The sequence below is a fragment of the Xiphophorus hellerii genome, chromosome 24 (genome assembly GCF_003331165.1).
Source record: "Xiphophorus hellerii strain 12219 chromosome 24, Xiphophorus_hellerii-4.1, whole genome shotgun sequence".
Taxonomy (NCBI): domain Eukaryota; kingdom Metazoa; phylum Chordata; class Actinopteri; order Cyprinodontiformes; family Poeciliidae; genus Xiphophorus; species Xiphophorus hellerii.
The window spans coordinates 4204055-4223640 of NC_045695.1; the positions used below are offsets into that span (position 1 = coordinate 4204055).

A 19586-nucleotide genomic window follows, 5' to 3' on the forward strand; every position below is an offset into this window, starting at 1 on the left:
AGAGTATTTTGGTATGAAGTAAGTTTATTAAGCAAGTTCTCAAAAGATGCAACTACAACAACACTAACAGCACTACAAAGGTAAAAACACAAGCGGTGGCCCGTTCGGAAGAAACCAAAGGGCGTGACGATGGATGGATCTGTACGGCATATTTAGTACAGATTACATTCATCTGGATCGCTACAAAAACCAGAGCGACGACAGGTTTGTTGTACTCGATGACAATATTTGCACAAAGTGTTGAAAACTCCTTCTCGTCTCGCCGAAAAAGCAAGGAGACGTTGCGTTTTCGAGCTGATGATATTCGTGATTGAGCTACGTGTCTTAGAAGGCTCCGTCCACTGAGACGACCTTAAAATAAGTCACGGCGACACAACGTGAGTGGATCGTTCCGCCTTCTTTCAAATAGAAACCAAAAAAAACCAAAACAAACAAGATAACGTCGTTAAACTACTGCTCACGGAAAATGGTATCTACGTATAAAAGCCAACACTTAATACACGGAATCGAGCATCGATCGTGATTAAAAGTAAGTAGCTGTAGAGCTATAATGGAAGACTATAAAGGTGAAGTTGAATTGCAAGAAATATTTGTTTGTGGTGAGAATTATTCTGTTCGATTTCAAAACATATGGACGAAGTCCATAAAGGCTTCGTCACTTTATGGACCGAGGCCAGTTGTTCCCAGGACTGATGACAGTGTTACGGTAGCTACATGTTTGGAATCTTAATTCTTTTAAGGATTCCATCTTAAATTGATGCTATTGGTCCTTTATGTATTTATCTGAATATACAGACACGCCAAAAGTTTGGAAACAACTCTGTTTAATGCTTTTCTTCCAAAATTATTTTCGAGAAAACCACAGCTCGATCCAAACACCTGATAAATATAGCAAAACACATTCTAATTAAAAAGTCTCTTTATGCTATCTTATCGCAAAGTATATCAATATGTTGTTTTGTACTTCCAGACTTTTGGCCTGCCCTATAAGTGTACATGAAAATGACAGGATGAACAAGCGTATAGTCTTATTGCAGCGATTCCTGGAACTTTAGTTTTGTTCAGTATTTTTGACCAAAGGCGTAATAGCGGTGGCTACCAGTCCATAAATTACACGTCTGACACCTTCTTTTTTTTTTCAAACTCTGGTACCAACCTCAGAGCCAGCAGTTTTCCCCAAGTAGAGGCTTGACGCCTTTTCCCTTTGCTGTTTTTGACCACCTGGCTAACAAGTCAGATCAGACTGGGTCTTTTCAGCAAACCTACGACTCCCCCAGTTTATCGCAACAACTACCGCAAAGATGTGCGTTTGCATGAATTTGCGCGGCAGTGACGGACGGGAAAGACGTCGGCTTTCGCTTTCAACGACTCGCAAACAAAGGTGTGTGACTAACTCCCTTGAAAAGCATCAAAACATTTAGTCGACTTCAACCCTCCGTTTGATGGCCAATCGTGCACAAAGACGTGAAAAACGTATCGAGATCCTGGCCTAAAAGTATCCTGGCTGGATCGGTGGGCGATGAAAGTGAAACCTGTTTTACGTTAAAGCATATAGACCCATTAAGGTAGATCCCCTGAATACATTTCTAAACTTGGAAATAAACTAATATTGGCTCTTTCGCTCCTCTCCAACTGTTGAGTAAAAATCCCAGAGTTGGAATTACAGTATGCCCTGTATGGCAAGATCTGACAGTAAAAACATTCAGTCACCGAGTTGTCTAAAAGCTATACTCTGTGTTCACTCGCTAGAGGAAACATTCATTTTCATGCAAAGAAAAGCAACTGTAGACCTAAAATATCGTATATCACGTGTGAACGTAATGTGGCAGCTCTGTGCTTGTGTATATTAGTCGTTGCAGTCCTCTTGAGGCAGTGTGTTCAACAATCGAGTGAGAATACCGAGAATTAGGGAAGCTTGTTAAATTTAAAGCAGGCATTTGTGGTGAGGATAGGTGCAACTGTCCATCCTGCAGATTCAGATTTTCAATAAATACAAGGAAACAAATTACATTTTGTGACTACGGGCAGTAAGAAAGGCACCGTCTGTAATGCAAACACTGGGAATGGTTACGCCTTCAAGAATCTCGCTGGTGATCTTCAGATTTCAAGAAATGAGAGAATGAGGTGCAGAAACCTTTTAACCCTTCCGTTATGTTCAAATGTTTTCCCCAAAACAATTTTACATCTGATTATTGCTAACAATTTCAATCAAAATTTGATGATAGATAGATAATATTTACTTCTTTGTTTTTCTAATATCCACTAGGAAAACCTACAAAGAAAAATCAATGGTTATACATGAAAATGTTTTTGTTTTTTTTTCCTTTTTCACTTCCTGTGACCTAGTAATCTTGTCCAAGTTGTCTACTCCTCCTTTGGTAGCATAGTAGTAAAGGGTCTTTCTTTCTTCCTGGTCCTTTCAAGTGCTCATTTCAACACTTTTGTGCAAATTGTTCATGAGCACAACATGTTGAGGGGGAGGGCGGTATGTTAGCCCCTCACCTTTAAGGATTCTGAAAATGTGAAAACGACTACATCGTGTGGCAATGTTTAAGGTTTCCCTTAAAGAGAATATTTGTATGTTTGCCCACTCCTCTGTGTCCGCTCAACATGGATCAAATTTGCTCATGACAACAGAACAGGCTTCTCAGCTCCTGCTTTCTCACAGTGAGGTAAAGAGAAAAAGGAAAGGGTGTGCAATATTTGTGTCTGTGTATCAGATGAAATTAGTTTCAGAGTAGCATACAAACAAATAGTATCACTTTGGACCCTTTGGGAACCTACATTTGACTGCTCTGTGTCAGTCTGTGTGGGGGGTTAAAACTACATAAAATAACTCATCTTCATTTTGTATGCTCTTTATGCTTATTAAGTCAAGCAGAAGAAGTTCCAAACAGGTAAAAAAAACAACTACTTTTAACAGTTTTCTTTAGATTTTTAACCTTTAAAATGCGTCAATTTGACCCGCAACATAACGAGAGGGTTAAACGACACCTGCGTCAGGATTCCATGTGAAACATCGTAGATGTGCCGCGCTTCTTCAGTCGGCTTATGCTTTCTTTGGCAAAGTTGTACAATCGCGGGACTCGACGACAACGATGCCCAAGTAAACACAAATTTGAGGACGTGATTCCAATCACGAGCTCTAACTTCTTTTGGTCAAAGGTCTTCCCTCCCGGACGTGCTTGGTGCTTCTCTTCTCTGCCTTCCCTCTTTCTCTCGCCTTCCGAAGTCGTCGAGGTGGCGGCGTACCTTTCGACTCGCTGTCCTCTTGAGCGCTGGATGTATCCATCCCATCCCGCTCTTCGGGAATATTGGGAATAGCTCCGCTGCTCCCGTCGAGAATGTTCCTTAGGGAAGGGTCCTCTGGCGTACAAGTGGCCGTGGTGCCGCTCTCGCTGCTGCTCAGGTCTTGCTCCTCGCCGTAACGGCCGCCTCTGCCGTGATGCGGCAGTGAGGAGCCCCTCGTCGACGGCCTGTCGCGGGTGTTCTGCAGGGGCTCGTTCATGTCCACGCCGGAATCCAGGCTGGTGTCGTTGCTGCTCGGTGGCCGGTGGCGACTCTGGAGCTCGATGATGGAATGGCGAACCTGGGCGACTGGTTTTCCATCCAGAGACACGAACCAAGCCCTGGGGTGAGCCGATGACAACTTGCCGCGAGTCAGTTCCAGTAAGGTGCGCTCAGAAATCCCCTGGAGCTCGCCGCTGTGGCCGCTGCTGAAGGCCTCCATACCGGCCGCTTCGTTGAGAGTCCCTGGCACAGATACGGAGGACTCCAGGAGGTTACTGTAGCGCCCCCAGACACCAGCAGTAGGACCTTGTCCTGGTGGGGGTGTCTCCAGAGAATGAGGCTCATCCGGATTTCCCCGCCGTGGACTGCTCCCACCTTGAGAGTGGACTTTGGGTAGTGTCTGGGTGTAGTCGTCTTTGCTTGCAGGCTCAGAATGAGGGTCGTACTCGGCTCCGTTCCTGGGGAAAGTGGCAGCCTTGCAGCCTGGTAGCTGCTGCTCCTGAGTGCCAAACAGCTCTGGAGCTTGAATAATCGCCACCGGCTGGTTGTAGATGTGAACCGGTTTGTCTCGAAAGAAGTCGTCAGAGTTCACATTGGCCCGATTTTGCTCTGCTTTCTCACATATCCGAGCCACGTCCTGGTTGTTGATGTAGTGCAGCGGAGGCCGAGTCCCCTTCATCCGATCTGAAGCGATATTGTCGTAAGGAGGAGCTGCGGTCAGACTCCCTGGATCCTCCACGTAGATGTTGTAGTTGGCTTTGTGTCTGGGTGTAGATGAAGGTTCGCACCGAACGCTGCAGGAGGTAAGGCTGTTGTCGCCAGATCGGAGAAGCAAACCCTCCTCCGTGTGGGTGGAGGTCGTCTGGTCTTTTTTTACTACAGTGAGTTTGGAAAAGCGGGCCCTTCTCCTCCTCGTGGCTTCTCGACGGGAACTGCTGGATGTGGAAACGGCAAAACTCAATCGGGTTGGTTATCTGGACACTGAGCAACCTTTATTTGTATCTACTAGAACTGAGTGTTTTTCTTACTTACCCACAATGACAGAGAAGCAAGGACAGGAATCCAATCACTATGGCAAGAGTTCCTCCCAGTATTCCCACCAAAAGATAGGTGTGGTAAGAGATGAAGTCCATAGAACTTACGTATCCCAAATAATCTACCAAGTGAAATGACAGGTTTGTCCTGGTATCAGATACTGTGTTTACAGAGGTGTGAAAAGGTGTTTACCGCCTTATTTAATCACATTTTTTAAATTCAGATTCATGAGCAATCAATGGAACTGAGCAAAGATTCAAAACCTCTTTCTGTCTAACGAGACAAGAAATCAGTAATGGCTAGAAAATGGCTAAAATATTAAACGGTGGTGAAGGAGTGTAAAACATGTTTTTATGTGACGTAGAGATCACAGCTCAGGTACCTTTTGCCGAAGGGTGGGGGGCAGCGATCCAGTAGCCCAGATGGGATGCGGTGTATGTCCAAACCAGTTCGTCACCAACTGCTTTAACTATTCCCAGACCGTGATTCTCCCAGGCACCTTCACAGAGCGTCGGTTCACGTAGTCAAGTTTATGTCACTCGTGCATTCTGATATTCTCAAAGAGTGTTACTCCTACCTGTTTTCAGGTTGAAGGCCCAGGCTGGTACTGTGTTTGAGGATCTCAAGTGAGTGTTGTGTTCCAGCGGCAGGCTGATTTGGATGGGTCCTCGGACCTCAAGCTCATCGCTGCCGGAGTGCAACTGAATGCTGACGGCCGCTACCGCCTTCAGCTCGACGCTTCTGAGCACTGGAAAGATTTCTTGAGAATTTCAAATCTCTAGGTTCGGACGAGACTTGGAGAGTAAAATTAAATACTTACCGGATTTACTGCTGATGATCCCTGGGGTGCAGTCCTTTGTGCTGTGCTGTGGCACAGTCAGGTACGCCATCAGTGAAGAGATGTTGCTTTTGTCAGAGACGGTGAGGAGGTTCTTGGGGAACTTGGCCTTGGGTTGCGATGAGCTGTCTGTGAAAAGATGACGAGTAAAAAATATTTTTGAATATGTGTTTTTATGTACATTTTCTCACTGAGATGAAGGTGAACCTACCAGGTAAGTTCCTGGTGATGAGTACTGAGTCTTCAAACAGCCAGATGTTTCCCTGACTGTGAGGGAGCAGCAGCAGCGTCACAGCGGAGAAAACTGTAATAAAACCAAAAATGCTTATGATCAACAACACGTTTGAGAGAAAATTTTACATTTAAGGCGTATGTACCTCGCAGCACATGTAATAGGAACAAAAACACTACATTAGCAGGGTGCTGGATAGGCCTGGAAAAAAATGACAAACAAAAATGTAATTGTGTACATTAGACACTAGATGGCGTCCTCATTGTCTTCCTAGGACTCCCCAGTTTGGATCACAAGCACAAAGGGGAGGTGTCTCTGAAAAACAAGAACCATAAAACACCTGCTCCATCCTCCATCTAGGCCGCCACCTTCCTGCTGTGTCATTGCCAAACCCATAGACGAACAATAGAGAGGGGCCCTTTGTCCCATCAGGAGCCCCCGGCCTCCCTGTTTCTGAGCAGAACAAAGATGGTCCGATGACACATCGATGGAGTCAATAAAATAAGCGGAGCGCATCTTGTGTGTTGTCACGGTAATGCTCATGAATAATGCAGATGTGAGGGAGGCTGAGGGTTCTGCTGACTTTACTGTAAATAACATGGAAGGTGCTCCTAAATGTACCGTCTCTGTGAGAAACTCACTTGGTCTCTTGGTGGTGCTCCAGGGCAGGGGGGTGGGTACATACCCCTCCTTACTGCCCAGCAGAGTCAAACAAACACCCGGATTGTAGGGCACCCGGAGCAGGACCTCCCCGTCCTCCCCCGTCCGGGCTGAACTCTTCGAGGTGTGGTTCAGGTAGACGTCCACGGAGGCCCCGGCCAGGGGCCGGCGGGTCACCAGGTCTCTCACCAGAACCTTCAGGGAAAACTGGGCTTCTGGGGAGAAAGCAAGGAGGAGATCAGAGCTGCATGTGTGATGAGATGCAAGGTCCATGAAAAAGTGATGAGGTGAGAGTATGGCAAGATCTGACGGTAAAAATATTCAGTCACCAAGTTGTCTAAAAGCTGTACTCTGTGTTCCATCGTTCACTGAGACGATGGAAAATTACACCGACACACACAAGATCCAGGAGCTTCACCTCCAATCCACCGGGGCCTCGTTTACACCGAGGCTCCAGGTCAGCAGCTCTGGGTTAATAATGAGGGAACTGCTGTGGAGCGTTATTCTGTCTCCCGACAAAAACACTGCTTCTCTGGGTTTGCCCTGGCATCATCTGCTCATGTTTACCTGTAGCTGAGGTGTCTCCCACGGCGGCTGGGACGCCATTGTCCCCGAGCGGAGATGAGGGTGAGGACAGGCCTCCGCCCTCCGCCGCCGCTCTCAGCGGTCCATCCAGGCAGATCAGCAGCGAAGACGGCAGCAAGAGGATCAGCAGCGGCGGCAGGGAGCGATCGGCAGCGGACATGGCGGCAGGCCGGCGGGGATCAAAGGCATAACGAGGCAGGCGCGAGCGGAGAGCGCGAGGATCGGGAGGTCCGGCTGTGTTTGTGCGCGTCACGCGGGGCCGAGGGTGGAGGGGAGAGGCGCGTGAAAAAAAAAAACAAAAAAAAAAAGATGCGCTGATGCTGAGGCTGGGCGTGTGTTCGAAGATCGTCTGACATGAACAGATGCCTCACTAGCCGACTGAAATAAAGCTAACCTACATGTACAAAATGTTTCGTATACAATGTGTAATTTTTCTAACTTGGAGACCTGCAACAATGACATTACATTTTATTTTCCAAAACTATATTACTTTTTTTCCCCTTCCCTCCTCATTCTTTTTCTGTTTTTATTTTTCTCCACAGTTGATTTAATCATTATTGTTCTTATCGTTTGTCTCCTTTTATTTTGTTTTTTCCGGTTATTTTTTTGTGATTTGTTTTTTTGTTCAGTCTCGTATTTGACTCCCCAGTTATGTTTCAAAACATCATTCACTGGAAACAGTCACGTAGGACTAACATACGCAACAGAAGCAGCCTACTTTATATTCTATAAGCTGCATGTTTTTCATAAGGCTGACAGATTTTAACTTGTGTCAATTATCACCAGAAAATACTGTGGTAAGACTTAGTGGATCTCCATGAGGAGAGTTATGTGAAAAAAACATTTATAGTGAGGCGTCTTTGACTAAACAAGATCTTTGATAAGATAGAAGCTCTTACCTCATCATTGATGTGTTTTTCCCTCTTATAGTTAAGTTTCCTCTTTAAAATGAAATATTACTGCAATAAAGTAAATGGCTAATAATTGTTCTGTCAACTGATTCATTATATGATTTAGAAATGCTAAATCAAGCAATGGATCTTTGACTCTTATTCTGAAGGGTTTTATGCAACAGAATCGACCCGGATTCTTCACCCTTTGTTTACCAAATATAGCTGAAGACAAAAATAAAGAAATAAACCTGTTTGAACTTTTAGTTGTAATTCTAAACTAAAATAACAAAAAATATCCAACACCATATTACAGGTTTTCATCTCTCATAAACATTCTGCAACAGCTTTATGAGGAGCATTTTGACTTCCTGTCCACACGGGGGCAGTGTTCCGCCCACGAGAGTGTTTGATGCAACTCGCTGTGATCTGGACCCGGTCATATAAATACAAAATAATAATAATAATAAATAAATAAATAAATAAAGCTTATTTGCACAAGTTCTAATAAGTGCGTCAACTGAGGGAGTTAGAAAATTCTTCAATGTCCAAATCAGCGACATGAATGTATTTTCTTTAAAAGCATCTTAAGATTATTAAAGGGAAACAGTAAGCATTATATGTACAAAATATTTCAAAGTGATGGAACAAAACCCTGTCCGATTATTCCATCATAAAGCTGATCAGGATGGAAGTGATGTAAGAAAGCCACCACTAGGTGGCATCTGACACCATTTCAACACCTTGATCATGAGTTCTCATTTGTCAAATCCACTGACAATTTCATATTTTGTGATTTTTTAAAAAGACATTCAGAACTGTTGCCAAATATATTGAGTTTATTAAGTTTTAGTAAAATTCACAGTAACAAAAAACAGTGTAAATTGTGAAAGATGTGCCCTTTAAAACGTCGATTAAGGACCAAGTTACACAAACTGGAAGTGCTACATTTAAAAAAAAAAAAAAAAAAAGTGTACAATTGTTAGATCTTGAACAAAAAAACATCTTGATCAGTGTGTTTTTTTAGTTTTTTTATCTAAATCCACCAGATTGAGTCTCAGAGTGCAAACATTAGTAAACAAATACATTTGTGAGATTTCTGGCAAAGTGCAACAAGATCAGTGGGAATATGCATAAAGTCTGGTGACACCACAGTGAGACATTCCCCATATTTTCATTTTGGGCGATTTACACTTTAAAAATTGCAATCAGTCAAACAGATATATGCAGTCAGTTAGGTGTTACACCAATACATAATACTCTAAAAATTAGACCAAATGTGCCCAAATCTACAGGGATTTATTACACTTTAGCAGCATTACTGGCAACTACACCAGATTAGTCAAATCGGTTTTATTGAAAATAAATATTTTAATAAAAACAGTATGAGAGGTTCATATAGTAAAAACTGGCAGCCCTCTTTGCTGGTTAGCGTCAGCGTTACCCAGCGGCCGGCGGCTTATTGCACAGCGGAGAACGGCTCGCTTTTGGCACCAAACCACCAAACTCACCGGCGTACGTCGCACACAGATCCAGAAAGGTTACCCGAGTCCTCCGAAGAAATCCTGCATACGATTGAAGACAGAATCCGACTGTTCCGACGCAGAATCTCAGGTCCGAAGCCTCGCTGCCCACGGCGCGGCCCCCGGCCTGCGGGGTGCTCAGCCGTCAGTAGCAGCCGTCTCTCCAGGCGCTGTCGCGAAGGGCACTGAAGGTGGACAAGCTCTTTGGAGGCGTCAGTAAACTGAAGAGGAAAAATATCCATCATATTAAACCAGCTGGGCGTGAAGATTCTCGACAAGCAGGGAAACTTAGCATTCCTATGAACTCTAGTCATCGCAGTGCAAACAAATAATAAAAATAACCTGCGCTATATTAGAGGAGGACTGCAATTTAAAAAAAAGAAATTAAAATCACATAAAACTGAATATCCATGTGTCATTAATGGTTCTGTACAAGCTAGCATAAGCGCTGGAGCACAGCTAGCCGTTTCCAAAAGTTAGAAAAGTAACCACTAGCATTTCTTAGAACTAGAGATGCTAATTAATGTTTTAACTGTGGTGTTAACATTAGCACTACAGCAAAGCTAGCTGAAAAAGGAAGCTACAAAGAAGCATAAAAGATGTATCATTTCAGAAGCTTACAAAATACGTTTTAGCTATAGCACCATCACTTTAAAGAAAAAAAACAAAAAACTGCAACCTTGGAGCCTAAAACTGAATCTTCAACTGTCCCTGTTGAACAAGCTAACATGATAGCACAACTAGCTGCTAACAAAAGGGGAAAAAAGCAGGATTTTAAAAACAGCAGTGAACTGTTGCACCGATATACATTACTGGACTGGACGCCACACTGGCGCCATATTGCTTTGCACTGAGTCCGGAGAACCGCTGGTCGACAAAATGACAAAGAGTCTGAAAAAGGGACGCAATGTTTTGCTATTAATTGTCACATCTATCACAGCTACATAACTAAGTCCAAGAAATTCACATTTTAAAGGTGAGGAACAAGTTTTAATTTTTTTAAAAAATATTGAAAAAGTGGGAAGTAGGCGAGTTATGCCAGCTCGACATTGACAACCTTAACATCTAATTGCCTGTGCTTGGCAGCTTATTGCGTTTCGGTTCAGTTACAATGAAAATGTGGCCCCTTTAACTGTAGGCTGGGGAATTGGCTCTCAGCTGCGTCTCTTGAAGCATTGCTCTGCTTTCGTCTGTGCAAAAATTCTATTCAGGAGGTCGAGTACGTTTGAGATGGCAATAATCAGTGATTGTTATTATTGTTATTATGACGGAGTGATAATATTCACTTTCTATCATTTTGTGCTCAAATTGCCTGTCATATCTGTGCATTTGCCCATGTTTTTAGCTACACCAACGTTCTGGTTCCATTACCTTCGTGATGATAAAGCCACCTTGCCGCGGGGGCTGGAGCTTGTGGGGCCCAGGATGGAGGCGGGGCGTGGCAGACCGCCGCGGGCGGAGCCTCCGCCTGCTGGTTTGCTGAGCAGAGGGATGCCGCTGCTGTTCAGAGACGTGAGGCTGGCGGACGTCGGGCCCTTGACCGTCGGGCTGACGTAGGCGGTGGCTTTCAGTGGTTGCCGTGACAGCGAGGAGAAGCTCCCGAGGCTCTGGACCCGGTTCTGAAGCTGGCCTGGAGAGGGGACTGAGGCGGAGGAGGAAACGGAACACTGACCCGTTTGTCACAGAACGACAGAGAATCGGCGGCACTGGAGTCTTACTGGAGGACTGGAGGCGAGCCAAGCTGCCGGAGGAATCAAAACTCTGGCTGTTACGAAGCAAAGAAGAAGAAGCAGCAGCAGCACTGGAAGAGGTGGGAATGGGCACACTGGGCATGCTGGGAGCTCTGACCAGGTTAGGCATGCTCCTCCGCAGCTTATCTGATAAAGACAAACAGAAATAACCTTTAAAAGGTGACCTGCAGCAGATTTCATCTATAAATAAACTACTAAGTGGCCTGAAGCACAAAATGGTTGAGGGACAGAAAACAGAAAACATGGATCTGTTGATCTTCTGTGTCTCTGAGGAGACGAGGCACCCAACGCTAATCCCACCAAACCTTCAGAGACACACGGCGCCGAGGGCTTAGAGGGCCGCGCAAGAGGCTTAGACGACTTTTATTGAGCCGAACGGCGAGGAGGCAGAACGGAACAGGAAACGGATCAGATACCAAACAGAGGGCCTGCTTTTACTACAGATGAGGGAAAAAAACTGAAGTTCTGCATGAATTTACTGATTCTGGGTTAGACAGGGGAGGAAGGAAAGACTGACTGAATAAAGGAAGAGGCTGGAAGACAGAAAAGAGGAAACCAAAGAAGATAAGGAAAAATCAAGGAAGACTGGAGGGACAAAATCAAAGGACTGAAGGATGATGGGTAGGAGTAGTGAGGTCACCTGATCCTGGGTTGAAGCCCGGCGCCTCGATGCCATACGGGTCTCCCGGCCCCAGTGGTGGCAGCGCCGGCGGCGACGCCAGGTAGGCGGAGCCAGCGGAAGGGCGCGACGGCGTGGGGGGGGTGGAAGGAGGGGTGCACAGGGAGCTGGTGCTTCTTCGCCAGTCGCGGACGCTGCAGAAGGTGTGGGAGTGCGAGAGGCGGGTGAGGCGCGGCTGCGGCGGCGGCAGGAGGGCGTAGTCTTCGTCGTCCTCCTCGTCTTCCTCCTCCAGGTCGGGGCCGGCGCTGAGCTGGCTGAGCTGGAAGGTGAAGCTCTGGCTGCGGCGGCCGGCCAGGGCGGACGACGACGTGCTGGCGTAGTCCTGCCGTAGACCTGCAGGTGGCGACATGAGGGGCAGCACGCAAAGAAAACGGCTGGGAAAAAAAACTAAAAAGGAATCGGAAAACACAAAGTTATCACCTCCTGGGGTTAATAAAGCTGAAGTAGCGATGGGCTCTGAGATCTAGATGTTATGTTATTAGATCGGGAGAGGAGGGGAGGACAGAACCAGGACAAATGAGCAAACATTTAACTCATTTCTACTTTCTCTTCAAAGTGAAGCTAAAGGCTCCAAAACAAAACACTGTTGACGTTTAGGGAAAGATTTGGGTCACTTGACTTTCTGGGTTCAGAAGACTTCATATCAGAACATTGTCCTTCCAGAGTTCATTTCTGAGGTCAGACGCTGATGTTGGACAGGAAGTCTGAGCTCTCAGTGTGGGCTCACTTAATGTGTCAAGTTGTTGACACATTTCTTCCAGAAACCTGACATTTCTAAATGTGTTTATTTACCAGAAATAAACTTTGATATTCACCTTCGACAATTCAAAATGTGCAAACATGATGATCCATTATTAAAGGCATATATTATAATTTATATGTGCTCCGTACACTATAGCTTCATTTAAAAACAAAAAAATTAAACGAGCCCGACCTGTCACCTGATGGGGGTCACAGGTCAATGCTTGTTGGATTGAACCAACACCTGACTGTTTTCATACTTACTTTCCTCTTGCAGCCGGGCCATGACCTGGACGTCCGTGAGATCTTGCAGTTTGTATCCGAGGCTGATGGAGTCGTCCTCCGACGTCCCCAGGTCGCTGTCCACCGACGACTCGGGGCTCAGGGTGGAGCGCCGAAGACTGCGGCCTTCACACAAACACAACAGGTCGACCCGTAATGACTGTGACTTTGCGAGACGAAAATATGAAGCTTGGACTCCAACTCTGCGCCGCGGCACAGTTTGGTTTACCCTTAATTCTCAAACAGTTGCATTTAGAAACAGCTTTGAGAGAGAAAAACTCCTGAAGAGGACAAAGACCTGACGAGAACCCTCCCCCCCGATTCTCCTGAAGAGAGGTAGGATGGCAAAGTCTGTTAAAACCTAGAGGATGGAATATTCTAGAGGGCAGAACTCTAGAGGTTCTAGATGGTTTGATGTACTATTATTATTGAGACCAGCATTGACAACACATGACTGCAGAATTCATTCTGCTCCAATGGCTGCTGGTTTGTTAATATCCACCCAGGGCTGCAATCGCCCATACGGCTGTAGACCCAATATGGAGGCCATGACCGACCAGACTGAACCGAACTGGTCTGGTCAGGTCTGCTGGTTGCAGTGGTGGAAAACTGCCTCTAGGAGTTCAGCAGTCTGATGGCAAGTAGGAAAAAGCTGTTTCGGAACCAGGTGGGCCTGCACCGGATGCTGCAGAACCTCTTTCCAGAGGGCAGCAGGGAGAACAGTCCATGGTGGGGGTGTGAGGGGTCACTGATGATGTTTCAGCCTCAGGACACGCATCCTGCATCGATGGTTGACCTGACACTTCGCCCTTTTGCCTGAGCTGGGTGTGGAAGGTTGTTGCCGAAGCAGTTTTTCCTTGTGTGCCTTCTTCTCACTCACATGAGAGTTACCGAACTCTTTTGCAAGCTCAACCAGGAAGTCCGCCCGTCTCTCCTGCACCCCAATGCATGCCTGATACAGCACATGTGCATTCAGTGCTGCCATGTCAATCATGTTTGCCAGGTTTGCTGACCAGCTGTCACATAGTGATGGAACCTTGGTCACCCCCCGCAAGATTATGACTGAAATAAATGCCATTAGTTCTTGTGAACTAAATAGGTGAAGCAGTCACCTATTTATCCTCCACAGCACAAAAGGCTGCATGCAAATTTGCATGTGCAAAGTCTCCCAGATTTCTTTTGCTTACACTTTTTGCATGATTTTTTTGAGGTGGATCAACACAATTAATTTGGTTAGTTTATTTCTAAACTGTCATTTTAAACCCTCTTAGCTTTATTTAAAAGAAAAACATTGCTAATTTCTTTTAGAAAAACCTTTGCATATTTTTTGAAACAGATTCTATGTTTTGCAAACTCTATGTACATTTGGCAAAATGACCTGGATAATGCAGCACAACATCATGGATCAGCTGCAAAAGGTCACATCTCTCCAAAAACACTTCATGTATGCTTCAAAACTAGACTGAAGAGCATTACCTACAGGAGATCTGATCTCCTGTAGGTATCATAGATACCATCATAGATCGAACCCACCCCCAACATGGACTATTCACACTCCTACCTTCTGGCCTGACGGTCAACGACCACATTTACAATTGAAGAAGGGATGCTAATTTGAGCCATCAGAGTCGTCAGGGTCAGGGCCTTTTGGCCCTGTTGAGCCGATATGGGAAGGACTCGAAAACCGAGCTATCCCAGTAGGAAGCGCCGGCACCCTGACACCCCTGTGGGGCCCACTCTGCTGACACCAGCACCGGCTTTCACCATAACTAATGCGCCTCTCCTTCCTCTCCGGCAGCGTTCATATAAATCACAGTGTCGATAAAAACAAACAAACATTCTATGTCTGGCAAGGTGCAAAAAGCCGAGTGTGATCCGGTTTCCTGCACATTTCGGTTCCGTCGGGGGCAGTCTTACTTCGTTTGGGAGGGTGAGGGAGGAAGGTGGGCGTCCGTTCAGCTACAGGGGACAGCTCCCTCCCCAAGGGGCTCAGGGTGCGATGGAGGACGGGGTGCAGCGGGGAGGAGAGGAGAGGAGAGGCTGCAGGGACGGAAAGAAACATGACAGAGGAGCTTATTACGCTGCTACTGCAAAGGATGTCAACCTCAGACTGTAACCGACATTAATTCTATGTGACGAACCAAAGTATTTTGGTAGAAGAAGCAGTATGTTGCCATCTGTACTTTGCCAACGTTGGGCAGGTAAACCCAATGTTGTTGACAGTTTATGGAAAAAATGTGGGAATCTGCTGATTGATTTTAAAATCTTGGGGACCGACTGATTGATTTAATTTGGCGTCTGGATTCTTGAGAGCCACACAAGAAGCTATGGTGGGTCTTGGAGTTTGACACTCGTTCTAGAAGCTTCTCGTAACCTTTCCGATGGATGTCACAACCTTCAGACCCGGTGTCGGTGTGTAGTGGCCAACTTCCTGTTGTCAGGCAGATTCTATTAAAGGAATTTCTAGGTTCTACAAGACAAACTGTTGTTCCATCACATAAAATCCCAGAGGAAGTGCTCATTTCGTGGAGGTGCAGCTAGCAGTTTGGCTACCGTGTCTTTCAGTCGGTGGCGGTGGGGTGGAGCAGGGTTTGGCTGGGCGGGGAGACGCCGCTGCGGCTCGGGTCGGTGGGGTTCCAGGGGACGACAGGGAGCTACGCCACCTGGAGACTGAGGGAGGAAGGTAAACAAACATCAAGATGTGGATTGCATTGTTCAACATAGTACAACAGGCTCTTATTGTGTCTCTCCCCGCCCGCCCACCCCACCATGCTGCCGTTACCTCACCAGCAGCGTCTGTCACCCTCGGCTCTATTGAGCAGCTCAGCGCCCATCAGAGGACGGACAAAGCTGCTTTCAGCGGAGCTGGCTGCCTCTGGAGAAACCCGCACTCGCGCAGGGACGACGTCTATACGTGAACCAGCATGCAAACATTCATAAAAATTTTTTAAAAAAAACATCACTACAATGGAAAGAGGAAGGGTGTTCCTTCTTTGGTCAGAGGAGACTGACACTGGGCTTTTTTTTTGGTAAAATAGTCAGTAGTCATCAAAAACCATATTTCCCAGGAATCTGTCATTAGTGAACTCTTTGCATTCGAAACGATCACACCGAGAACGTGTCGTCGCCGAGTCTTTTCAGCCCGTTTACAAGCCAAACCAGCAGAAACCAGAGACGCTTGTACTAGTACAAGATCGACGGTTCTTTACGGTTCCCGCTTGACTTCCTCCAACCCGTTTCCTTCTCCTGCTGTCGGCGGAGGGTTACGTAAGCAGACGCGGCGTCAGGTGACCCGAGGTCTGATCCGTTCAACGCGTGGACAGATTAACGGCACTCTGCTCTCTGTGGTGATCGGACCTCCGGCTCGTCAGATGGAAGCTAGAGCTTAAAGTTCTCACAGAAAAACAAACCTGCTTCCTATTGATCGGAAATATGCATTATGATGCAACTGTTTATTGCAAAGGGGTATTTTGATAAATTTCATAAGTTTACAGACTTCACTCTTTGTCAGCGAGTAACTCCCGTTTCTGTGCTTCACTTCAACAACAGAAAAAGAACATAAAGCTCTCTATAACAAGGCAGTGCAAGAATAGCATCCTGCTTCTTTTTAAATCAGTAGTGTCTTTGTTTTCGTAAAATGGAGGATTCTCTGTTTGAAATGGAAAGCTTTTCGCGGTTTCCATCGGCGCTGCCTTGGAGCAGAAGATACAAATAGCAGAGATGCGAGGCTTGAACCATGAGGGACCCCACAGAAATTAAATCGCGTTCATATTGATGCAAGTTACAAACCCAATGGGTTGTTACTTGTCTGTCAACAGAAAACTGATCTGCTTCAAAGTGGTCAGCCACGACGTTGGTGGCATAAATTCAAGCAGCTCTGAAACAGCCAGACCCTACAACAACCTACGCAGATTAGAACTTCCAACTCATCTGCATCTCTAGTTAAAGCCTTCTAAAAGTCCCTGGTTTTCCTGGAACATTCCCAGAACTTTCCTGACGTGAAGAAAGACAAACCAGAGAGAACCAAAGAGTTTTGAGTTTTAGCAAACCGGGGAACTAAGCCAACACAGAAGAATCATGTCTATTGCTAAGTTTAGCCTCTTAACGTAAACCCAGAGGTTTAAGGATAAAGGTTCAGTTTGTACCTTGTTCCAGTCGCAGAGACAACGACCTTCTGGCGACCTCCACGTCCGACTTGGGGCTGTCCAGGTTCTGCCGGCACCACTGCAGCGGACTGAGAGACTCGGCTGAACTCTCTCCTGCTTTCGATGCTACGTACAACCTGGAAACAGAGAAGAAGACGACGTGCAGCGAGTCTTTAGACATCAATTACAACTTGGTTTGTCCGTCACATGGATAAAACTGGGACTTGACCGATCGGTATGCTCTTTCTTGGACTACGTTTCGAGTTGGGGACACGTTCTCTGATGGATCCACAAGGACGCTCCCCTTATGTTACGGAACTTGGTTTTTGTTCCTGTTGGTGTAATTCTAATGAAAACAACCGTTTGGTTTCATTTAATCATTTTATTTGAATCAAAGACTAAAAACATCCATGCAGGAGAAGCATCGGGAATGGATTTCCTGTTTACTGGAAATCTTAAAGGAGTTCAAGAGCCCAAGAAAGCCCACCATCGTAGAAAACTAACTTTCATTGATCGTTTCCTCCAGGTCTTTAGACCAAAGTTTAAAAATAAATAAAGAAGCTGCTGCTCTATCTGCTTCTTCCTCATTTTGAGTATTTCCTGAGGCCCAAATCGAGCCAACGTTGTCACAGCTTCAGAGGGGAACTGCTGCTTAAACTGAAACCTGCGAATCATAACGCAGAGTTCATTCCACAGCTCTGATCGTCTCAGGACAGAATTCGTTAGAAACAGCCACAGTTTTCCAGACTAAACTCCCCAAAGTTCTTGGTAATGTTCAGTCATTTCATAATGTGAACTAAAATATTTGTCTGTGAATATGAGGTTGGTTGCAAACACAATAAGCACGATGCAGATTTTCCATATCATTACATTCCTACTAATGGACAAGACTACTGGTAGCTCCCCGTCACAGTTTGTCCTTCTACTCAATTTTCCATGTATGATTTGGCTTCCCCTCCGGACAGCTCTGTGTGCATGTTGGTCGCATCAGAAATTCTGTGAGAATTTCAGGTTTCATTAGCAGTAAACGGTAATCATAAAACAATCATTTTATGTCTTACATGAAGTAGGCGACAAGTTCTTAAGCAGCAACAAATCACGATTATTGATCAGTTTTTAGTTCAATGTTAGCGGCTGAACCCGGTGTGAAGAGTTCTGAATTATGACAACAGAACCTGAACATGATACAAAGTTTTACTGAGGAAGCTGAAAACAAGGTGGCCTACTCAAAGTCCTCACCTGTGGGTGACCTTAGATAAATCATTTATGCCCAGAAAGTCTTTAATGGAGCTCAAATGAAACGTAGGTTCTACTGCCCCCACGGTTGGAGGAACCATGGAGACAACATGTAACCATCATGGAGCCTGAATGGGCCTAGAGAGACACTGATGCAGCCTGCTGGTTCTGCTGGTTCTGGTGGTTCTGGTGGTCTGCTAGAACTCAACTTCCAGGATGTGAATCTGGGAAAATGCCTGAAAGCTGTAGAGCAGGCTCTGCTGCTGAAGGGCTGAAGAGCAACAAATGGTCATATTAGTGAACAAAGAGGCGACACTGACCAGGTTTCATCAGACTCCTCCGAGCAGCTCAGAGACTCCAGGTCCAGAAGCTCCAACTCATCCAGAACCGACGGTTCCGAAGCATCCTCCTCCTCCTCCTCCTCCTCCTCCTCCTCCTCCTCCCCTGCGTACGGGTCGAAATGATCTAGCGGTTCTTCCGGAGGAGAAAGCGAGCTTAGGGACGGCTGGAGCAGCGGGCCTTGGAAGTGCTGGAAGCCCCCGGACAGGCAGCCTCCGGCCCGGCTCCGCAGCTGCTTGTTCTGCCGCTCCAGCTTCCGCACCAGCTGCTGCAGCTTCTTCACCTCCAGCTCGGCGTTCAGGCTGCCGCAGTCCACGTCCGTCATGACGGCGGGGCCCAGCACGGCAGCCTCCATCGGACCCGAATCCAGGTTCTTCCAGACCACCACCCGCCCCCTCTACCCCGGAAGACCGGCTCAGGAACCGGCGTGGAGCTCCGTCTGCGCTCCGCAGCTGATTTGAGTCCTGGTTAGCGGCTGGAGGAGACTAATCTGTCTAGTGCGCCTGTCTGGAGACTTAGAGACTCCACCTCTCCAGCCAACACACCCACACCCCCCAGCCTCCACCTCCCTGAACAAAGAAGCGGATTACAGGTGGATGCTGCACCTGTCAGTCCGAACTCAGGGCTAAAACCAGACCTATTCGTTTAAAAACGCTTCTAAGAACTGAAAACAAACTAGTTCTACCAAACCTTCTACTAAACTATCTCATTTAACTTCCTCACCATCAGATAGTCTCCTGCTTAACGGATTTACTAGTAAATAACTTCTTTAATTGATGACCTAATTGTTAAATCAGGATCGCGTGCTATAATTAGCCGGCTCCCCGCTGCGACATTTCTGGATATCCAGCGCCATCTAGTGTCGATGTGGTGATACCGCGCCTCACTCAGTCCTACCCGAAATATCCATCGGTTTTTATTGAGAACACAGCTTGGTCCGTAATGGCAAAATGAAACTAAAATGACACCTGGCTCAAATGAAAATCTGGAAAGTGCGGCATGCTTTGAGTCAAAGCTTCGTAGAAACACCTTTTAAGTTTCCAGCAGTGTTCCACATCTAGTGAGACACTAGTTGTTTTTGGGGTTTTTTTTTTTAACCAGTTCTTTGCTCCTGTGAGGTCTAGTTGTCAGGTTTCAGGA

At 46.2% G+C, this 19586-nt stretch overlaps 2 protein-coding genes across 6 annotated transcripts; both read right to left on the reverse strand.

Annotated features, from left to right (window-relative positions):
• Positions 1-4: 4 nt before the first annotated feature.
• Positions 5-7327, reverse strand: fam171b (family with sequence similarity 171 member B). 3 transcript variants are annotated; one of them, XM_032557135.1, is made up of 8 exons: positions 6843-7327; positions 6257-6490; positions 5595-5687; positions 5366-5512; positions 5123-5293; positions 4928-5044; positions 4543-4666; positions 5-4442 (listed from the first exon to the last, which is right to left on the reverse strand). In XM_032557135.1, the coding sequence occupies exons 1-8, from the start codon at positions 7018-7020 to the stop codon at positions 3146-3148; spliced, it is 2361 nt and encodes a 786-aa protein (XP_032413026.1). In that variant the 5' UTR covers positions 7021-7327; the 3' UTR covers positions 5-3145. The 3 variants fall into 3 exon arrangements, with proteins under 3 accessions (XP_032413026.1, XP_032413025.1, XP_032413024.1); XM_032557134.1 differs by having other exon boundaries at positions 5-4445; positions 6257-6487; positions 6843-7326; XM_032557133.1 differs by having other exon boundaries at positions 5-4445; positions 6843-7323.
• Positions 7328-8569: 1242 nt separating this feature from the next.
• Positions 8570-19186, reverse strand: LOC116716227 (SLAIN motif-containing protein 1-like). 3 transcript variants are annotated; one of them, XM_032557138.1, is made up of 9 exons: positions 18428-19024; positions 16872-17008; positions 15280-15396; positions 14644-14766; positions 12709-12852; positions 11665-12036; positions 10992-11150; positions 10645-10915; positions 9288-9494 (listed from the first exon to the last, which is right to left on the reverse strand). In XM_032557138.1, exons 1-9 carry the CDS (start codon positions 18799-18801, stop codon positions 9419-9421), a joined length of 1773 nt encoding a protein of 590 aa, XP_032413029.1. In that variant the 5' UTR covers positions 18802-19024; the 3' UTR covers positions 9288-9418. The 3 variants fall into 3 exon arrangements, with proteins under 3 accessions (XP_032413027.1, XP_032413028.1, XP_032413029.1); XM_032557136.1 differs by having other exon boundaries at positions 8570-9494; positions 10645-11150; positions 18428-19184; XM_032557137.1 differs by lacking the exon at positions 15280-15396 and having other exon boundaries at positions 8570-9494; positions 10645-11150; positions 18428-19186.
• Between the last annotated feature and the right edge of the window lie 400 nt (positions 19187-19586).

Excerpts from the sequence above, each read along its gene's own strand:
- fam171b (XM_032557133.1), bottom strand. The coding sequence starts at position 7,020 with ATGTCCGCTGCCGATCGCTCCCTGCCGCCGCTGCTGATCCTCTTGCTG. Across the intron at positions 5,513-5,594 it reads CATCACCAGGAACTTACCTG|ACAGCTCATCGCAACCCAAG; the intron begins GTAGGTTCACCT and ends ATCTTTTCACAG. Across the intron at positions 4,446-4,542 it reads TTGCTTCTCTGTCATTGTGG|CAGTTCCCGTCGAGAAGCCA; the intron begins GTAAGTAAGAAA and ends TTCCACATCCAG.
- LOC116716227 (XM_032557136.1), bottom strand. The coding sequence starts at position 18,801 with ATGGAGGCTGCCGTGCTGGGCCCCGCCGTCATGACGGACGTGGACTGC. Across the intron at positions 17,009-18,427 it reads GAGGAGTCTGATGAAACCTG|GTTGTACGTAGCATCGAAAG; the intron begins GTCAGTGTCGCC and ends CTCTGTTTCCAG. Across the intron at positions 9,495-10,644 it reads GTGGCTTTATCATCACGAAG|TTTACTGACGCCTCCAAAGA; the intron begins GTAATGGAACCA and ends TTTCCTCTTCAG.